Genomic DNA, 7,933 nt, shown 5'->3' on the forward strand with positions numbered 1-7,933 from the left:
TTAGGTACATATTTACCTGTGCGGCCTCCAGCATATCTAACACATCCCTAACAAGGGGGAGATTATGATGAGCATCAATGGCTCAGTAATTTCCACGCCGGAGAACCCACCTCCTAGCTAGAGGGAGAAATGGAGGTGCTACATCCGAAGGTAATGGTGGTAGAGGTGGCTACAACGGCAGGAACCGCTCCCAGGCCCAAACCTAACATACAAGGTCGACGTAAAATTTAAGTGTCATTTTGACTATATAGAATTGGAAGTAATGAACAGAGTATTCGAATATCTTGTCACCTGTAGAAGCGGGAAAAAACTACATACGTTGCTCTGGGTGCCAATGCTAGCCCGGCACATACTCTTTTACAGGTAAGCGAGAATAGCAGCACCCCAACTATACTGGGGTAACTCATCTAGCTGCTGAAGATGATGTAGAAATCATATACTCACTAGATTTTCCGAAGTGTTTTGGAACAAGACACCCCCAAAAAGAAGGAGCAGTGCCAACCTCGTGTACCGGTGAATATGTAGATCATCTGTCTCGCCGGTGATGTCGGGGTGCAATACCTCCAAATGTTGTCTAATAGCTGTCACAAAATTGTGACTGCCCCCTAAAGCTGCATCCTCACCCTATAGCCTGAAACCAGTGAACTATTGCAGAAAGTCCAAATACTGGGCACGCGTCATAGATCTCATATACTGAGGCAGTGCAACGGCCAGTCCATTAGCAGGCAGCCCATATAAAACCTGAACATCCTGAAGCGTGATGGTGGCCTCGCCAATGGGCAGGTGGAAAGTGTGTGTCTCCGGTTGCCACCGCTCTATCAATGCCGTGATCAGAGACCAGTCGAGCTGCAGCTGCCCAATCTCAAAAATCCTATAGAAGCCGGTATCCCTCAGGCGCTGGATTACGCGGGGATGGAAAACTTTTTCCCTTATAAAGTCCCACACATCGTCCACTCTCTTGGCGCGGAGAGTCTGCTCCACTAGTTCTCCCTCCCATACGTAGGCGGACCTATGATCGCCATGTAACACTAATATCTCATCCGAGAAGGGTCCAGGATGCACATGCAGCACGCCCATGTCGTATATTGTAAATTAAAAAAATATTAATTATGTGTTTGTGTTATAATAATTAATAATTAAATTTTTAATTGGACAGAGTATATATCTATGGGTTCCAGACTCGATATTTGAGGTCTAGTAGCACCAAGCTATCTTGAATTCTTATGTGTGTCAGTTTTAATATTTTTGTTAGTTTTATAAATTAAATATTTAATTATTTAATGGGACAAAGTATATATCTATGAGTTCCAGGCTCGATATTTGAGGCTCAGTAGCACCAAGCTATCCTAAATTCTTATGTATGTCAATTTCAATATTTTTAGAATTTTTTTTGTGTTATAATAATTAATATTTAATTATTTAATTGGACAGAGTAAATATTTATGGGTTTCAGGCTCGATATTTGAGGCTCAGTAGCACCAAGCTATCCTGAATTCTTATGTGTTTCAATTTCAATATTTTTAGAATTTTGTTAGTTTTATAAATTAAATAATTAATTTTTAATTGGACAGAGTATATATCTATGAGTTCCATGCTCGATATTTAATTTGACAGCATATATTAATTTGTCAGTTCAGTGTGTTTGTTTTATAAATTAAATAATTAATTTTTGTAAAGTGTAATTGGATAGAGTTTGTAGTTAGTAGATACTTAAACTACAGAGATTCTACGCTAAAAGGCTCTATATTTTACTACGCTAAAAGGTTCTATATTTTACTACGCTATAAGGCTCTATATTTTACTACGCTGTAAGGCTTTATATTTTACTACGTTATAAGGCTCTATATTTAAGCAAATAAATAATCTAAACTAAATAAAAACAACAAACATATTTTAATAACATAACATTCACGAAATTACATATAAAATAGTAAAAAAAAATTATGAACATTTTTATTAACAAGAAAAATTATTTCTCAACTTTTAACTATTTTTTTAAACACTAATAATTTAATCCGGATAAAAATAACATACAAATTTAATCGCAAACAAAACACAAAACATGGAAACACATTCAAGAGAACTAATATGCATTATTGTACGAGTTTCGACATAAACTAAATCAGAATACCTCGATTTATGTTTTTAGAAAAGTCGGAAAATTGAAATTTTGAGCCCGAAACGAGGAAACCACAACAATCGAAGGCTTGGGTTGTATGCGAGACCTACAATCTTCACTTTTTGTGTGACGGATGGGGTCCACTCAAATTTTTTTTTTGAGAAAACGAGGGGGGGTGGACCGCTGTTGGAATAGTTTAATGGAGGCTTCTGCTTCTGTCGTGGGGAAGAAGGGAGGGGGGGTTAAATTTTAATAAGTAAAACGCAGTATAATACTGCGCTATATGTAAAACGCGGTATTATACTACGCTTTACTTTAACGATTAAAATTCCGTTAAAGTAAAACGCACTATAATACCGCGTTTTAGGAAGAAAAATAACTTTTTTTACACTATAAAAACGAGTTTTGAGTCCAAAAAGTTAGGCATAGGTTTCGGACTCCATAAAAGTTACAGCAAGTGCATAAAATAAGATTATCCTCGAATTTTACGTTTTATTTTTACCTTAAGATAAAAGTTGTTAATGAGTATCATTTAACCTGCCAAAAATATTTCATTTTGTATTGCATTGTACTGTTGCTGCTATGAGAAGTCATAATCCATACTGACAGACATGCATTTTGGCCAAAACTGCACATAGTGGCACATCCACTTCCAAAATTTTTAACTTCAAACCTAACATATCTCGTGTTCATTTGAATAAACAGTAAAATATTGCAGGAGTCAAATGTTAAGGAATTAAGATAAATTTAGATAATAACCATAAGATTCCAATACTGGAACCCGGTGAAAAGGAATCCGGCAACAATGTTAGCATAGAGAAGCAATTACAAAAGTTGTAAACTCAAAGGACTAAAGAAAGATGAACAGACGGATTCTACAACAAATAAGAGCAAAAAATTTCTCAAACAACAAATTCCAACTTCTCTGAATAAATCAACCGGATTCTTCTTCGCCAGGATAACACATTGATAATGCATTTCTTACAATCTCCTATTTGTCTAGTGAACAATCATCATACAAGTTCATCCTGGCCTTCTGAAGGACATCGGATCAGCTCCAATATGTTAACCACTTCTGCCATATCAGGCCGGTTAGATGGAACTTGTGATGTGCAGATTAATCCTAACTTCATGACAGGAATCGCCTCATCTGCTGGAAATTTTCCCTGCAGCCTTTTATCTATACAATCTTCTATCCTGCCTTCTTCTAACGCTCCTCGTACCATGTCACACAGTACTACCACATCGTCCTCCATATATTCAACTGGCCGCTTTCCAGTGACTACCTCCAGAATAAGAACTCCAAATCCATACACGTCACACTTCTCGGTTATCTTCACAGTTTTGCATGCGAATTCAGGTGCCATGTAACCGAGTGCACTCTGGATTTTGCTACTCAAAACATATCGATCTAGCATTGGTAACAATCTTGCTAAGCCATAATCTGCAACTTTAGGTTCACCTGAGCCATCGATCAGGATATTGCTGGACTTTAGGTTGTAGTGGATTATGTTCATTTGGTGCAAGTGAGCCAAGCTTTTTGCTGTCCCGAGAATGATGCTGAACCGCTCATTCCATGTGAGTAAACTCCCGGCAGATCCTTCATGGAGATGCTTAAACAAATTGCCACCGGCGACAAATTCATATATAAGTAACTGTAAAGATGGTGTCCAATAATAACCCTCAAGGGCGACAAGATTTTGGTGACGGACTTTTCCCAATTTCCTAACTTCCCTCTCAAAGTCTTCCTGAGATTTAACAAGACTGGAGACCGTAAGCTTCTTAATAGCCACCGAATGCCCATCCCCAAGGACGGTGTGGTACACTGCTCCAAAACCACCTCGCCCGAGTTCACAATCCTTGTTAAGCAGAGCATGTGCCCCTGTGCTGAAGTCAGGATCACCTGAAAACATGACAAGCTTACCGGAATTTGCATCCGTAGATGGAGAACGGCTAAAATCATCTCCACCAGAAAATGTAAGGGCTGCAGCAGCAGAGCGTGATGTTGTGGACCGCACACGAATATTGAGCACAGTAATGGCAATCACGCCAACGAAAATAACAGCAGCCGCACCAATGGCAATGAGGGCAGAGATGCTTAGGATTTTCTTCTCATGGCGAAAACTCTGAGGGACAGTGCTGGGATTAGAATCAGTGGAGTTGGGATTAAGAACAATTGGCTTGGGCATGACGGTAGAACAAGACCTATTGACAGCAGCCCCACATAGAGACGGGTTTGCTAACACAGAATAAGGAGAAATAGTATTAAAAAACCCATTAGAAGGTAGTTCTCCCTGTAGCTGGTTGTGTGAAATGTTGAATGATAAGAGATGGCCAAGATTTCCAAGTTGCTTTGGTAAGGTTCCGGTTAATTTGTTAAAGGACAAGTCAACGTTTTGAAGGTAAGTCAGGTTAGCAAGAGCTGCAGGTACAGGACCAGTTAGACTGTTATGTGATAGAGACCTGCCAATTTGGTTGAAACAAAACATTAACCAAGTGTAGCAAAAAGTTCATATTAAGGGAACACCCCACGCAATACAAGTAACGGATATAAATTGATGGATCATAAAACCAATGAGAGCCGGGTAATCTGATATTGTTGTTACTTTCATGCTTTTATGCAAGCTAATACTCTGACCTCAAAACATATTTGATGCACTTTAGCACGTTCTAATAAATGTTATGCACCTGGTATTTACAATAGAAGCAGATAATATTAATTTATTTTCATAGCAAACTAACTCTACATGATTACTTAGAGCGAACAAATTTCAGTATCACATTCGACTGAGAATCCCAAGTATGGATTTGTATTGGATCTTGAGACTCGAACAGACTAACACAACAGTTCTGAATGCTAAAAATAATGTAAACACAAAGTTTTAAGGAACTTCGAGCAGAGAAAGATATATCAGACGGATTAATTTAAGAGTAAAGAGGATCAACAACTTACAAGGACACAAGTGAAGAACAACTGCCAATTGAACTAGGAATTTGTCCCGTCAAGGCATTTTTCTCCAGCCTAAGTTCCTTGAGAGATGTGACTTCTCCAATTTCCGCAGGGACAGTACCATATAAGCGATTCTCACTCAAGTCAAGAATACCCAACAACTTCAATTGTCCAACAGTCTTAGGAACAGTGCCTGCAAGTGAATTTAAAGACAAATTCAAGGACTGCAAACTACTAAACTCGCCAAAAGCTAATGAAATTTCACCAGATAACACATTGCTAGACGTGTATTTACGAGTGATGAAACAAAAGCATTACTTAAAATCACCAAATAAATTATTCGCGAAAAACACAACTTGCTGTTATGTAATCCTAATTTAAATGCCCAAGTAGGAAAATTACCCGTCAAATTGTTATGACTAACATCCAATGTCAGAAGGTTAACACAACTGCTAATGGACTCCGGTAAGCTTCCAGAAATCGCATTCTGCGACAAGTTTAGTACTTTCAACGACTCAAGTTTCTCTAAAGAAGTTGGAATGGTACCAGACAAGTTGTTCTCGGAAAAATCAAGAATCTCAAGGCTTTTCATTTCTCCAATCCATTCTGGCACAATGCCAGCAAAAGCATTACGTCTCAAAATAACTTCATTACACAAGCTAAGCTTCTGCATTGTGCTGGGGAGCTCTCCAGAGAAAGAATTTCCACTCAAATCAATTGACCTCAAAAGCCAACAACCTCCAATTCCATCTGGAATTTCACCCTTGAAATGATTCCCCCCCAAGTTTATCGCTCTCAAATTACTCAAACCTTCAATGCCAGCTGGAATTTCACCATCCAACAAATTATTCGACAGATCAAGAGACCTTAGTCCATTCAAAGACCAAATCCCAGAAGGCACCAACCCTGAAAACTGATTTGACGATAAATTAAGTGACGCAAGCGTCGCACAAGAGCTCAAACTCTCTGGTATTTCCCCTGAAAATTTGTTCTTGGCCAGAGAAATTGATCTCAACGGCCCACATTTTTCAAAGTAATCACCAGGAATGGGACCAGACAAGCTGTTCTCACTCAAATCAAGAATCTTAAGATTTGCAAGCTGAGAAAGACTAACAACACTAATGCTTCCAGTAAGATTGTTGTTTGCTAATGAAAGCTTGTAAAGAAACTGCAAGCGTAAAAGCCCTCTGCTTATCCTCCCTGAAAGTCCAAACCCGTCAAGAACAACATCAGATACCCTATTGGATCTTGGGTTGCAATTTATTCCGTTCCAGTTACAAGGACTATCATCCTCTTCATTCCAAGATTTCAGCTTTCCATCTGGATCTTGAACGTCCGATTTGAACACAATTAGCCCCAGTACATCATCATTCAAAGATGGGTTCAATGCTCCCACAGAAATAGCAGCTAAATGACACAAAATTACAATAAGTAACAACTTTCTCATTTCCAATCTCCTTCCCAACAAATAATACAAACCAATGTACTGCTTATAATTCCATTATCAAGATTCTAAGGTATAGAGACCAAGTACGAGGTTAGCTAAAAACAATATTGAAGGAAAATACAAGAAGCTGCCTTGGCGTCCCTACTTGTTTCTTAAGACAATGTTTGGTTTGCTAAGGAAAACAAACTTCCAAAACAGGAGCTGAAATGACCCGTTAAGACTAAAGATGAAACCTTTGGGTCCAGCGGCTAAAAATGCAATCCAAATTTTTTCCTAAAAGCAAGACCCAAAACCCTAAAATTCTACGAATCTGCTAAAAGAGTAAACTTTAAGGAACCAAACGAAAAAACAGAAAAGATATGGCGAAAAAAAGTTCAATGAGAGCTAAAAATTTGGCTAAAATAGGAAGGAACTCAAAGCAGTTAGACCTTATAACGAAAGCAGCAAGAAAATGTGAGTTGAGAATTTGCTGGGAAAGAAACCGCCGGTGGCGGAAAAGTATGCTCTGACCTTAAAAAATTTAACAGGAAAGCCGCCGGAGGGATAATGAGGTTTTCCGGCGACGGCGAGTTAGTGAAGTATTTAAAGCTCTCTCTCTCTCTCTCTTTACTGTCTGAGTGGGATACAGAGAGTCTTTATTAACGGGAAAAAAGAAGAACAGGGAGGATGTGCCTTTATTATATTTGACACGTGGCATTGTATAGTAGGTTATTCGGAGTCTGATGTGGATTTACACGTAGTCTTTGTCAGGAGAGACTAACCAGTAGTAATGCTTGAAATTTTAGAAAACGTTAATTGAAAAATAAAAAACGGCAAAAATTAACAAGGTGGCCCACCTTAATTAACTAAAGAAATTCACTAAAATTGAAGTAATAAATAAAGTGGGTAATTTAATTGCAGCACCCCACCACCCACTGGCCACTGCGCAGGGAAGAAGCAATAAAAACTTGTTTAATTTATTTATTTATTATTATTTTGAAGTAAATCCATTATGTTCAATATTATTATGATGCATTTAAAAATTGTGCGCAATGAAATTTTGTAAAGTCAAAGAAATTAATGTGCTTGATGTAAAATTGTTTTAGAGTCATCTCATGCAATACCTCCTCATTTACGCACAACAAATGTTCTCACTACACTATTGGAACTTTACGGTTTTATAACATTTTGTCAACTTATACAAGGAAAAAATCGAATTGGATGACATACATATCATATTTTCACAATAGAAACATTAATGGAGGAGAAAATATGCATGCACATAATGTTTATACTAAATTACTGGAGCTCAGGGGCGTATGAAGGAATTTTGTAAGTGGTGTCGAAATTTATAGAAGAACTGGAATATAATTGTGATTATCATATTCTTAGACAAGAAATAGCGTTAGTCTATTGATTTTGTTGAGTCTTAAGTTAG

The 7,933-nt window shown here is 37.9% G+C and overlaps 1 protein-coding gene across 1 annotated transcript; it reads right to left on the reverse strand.

Annotated features, from left to right (window-relative positions):
• Nucleotides 1-2,847: 2,847 nt before the first annotated feature.
• Nucleotides 2,848-7,161, reverse strand: LOC107779027 (uncharacterized). The gene is made up of 3 exons (XM_016599365.2): nucleotides 5,472-7,161; nucleotides 5,073-5,262; nucleotides 2,848-4,582 (listed from the first exon to the last, which is right to left on the reverse strand). Exons 1-3 carry the CDS (start codon nucleotides 6,514-6,516, stop codon nucleotides 3,133-3,135), a joined length of 2,685 nt encoding a protein of 894 aa, XP_016454851.1. The 5' UTR covers nucleotides 6,517-7,161; the 3' UTR covers nucleotides 2,848-3,132.
• Between the last annotated feature and the right edge of the window lie 772 nt (nucleotides 7,162-7,933).

Source organism: Nicotiana tabacum, chromosome 6 (assembly GCF_000715075.1).
Source record: "Nicotiana tabacum cultivar K326 chromosome 6, ASM71507v2, whole genome shotgun sequence".
Classification (NCBI taxonomy): Eukaryota; Viridiplantae; Streptophyta; class Magnoliopsida; order Solanales; family Solanaceae; genus Nicotiana; species Nicotiana tabacum.

Coding starts and splice junctions, on each gene's coding strand:
- LOC107779027 (XM_016599365.2), bottom strand. CDS start 6,516: ATGAGAAAGTTGTTACTTATTGTAATTTTGTGTCATTTAGCTGCTATT. Junction 5,263..5,471: donor TAGTCATAACAATTTGACGG/GTAATTTTCCTA, acceptor ATTCACTTGCAG/GCACTGTTCCTAAGACTGTT. Junction 4,583..5,072: donor TGTTCTTCACTTGTGTCCTT/GTAAGTTGTTGA, acceptor CCAAATTGGCAG/GTCTCTATCACATAACAGTC.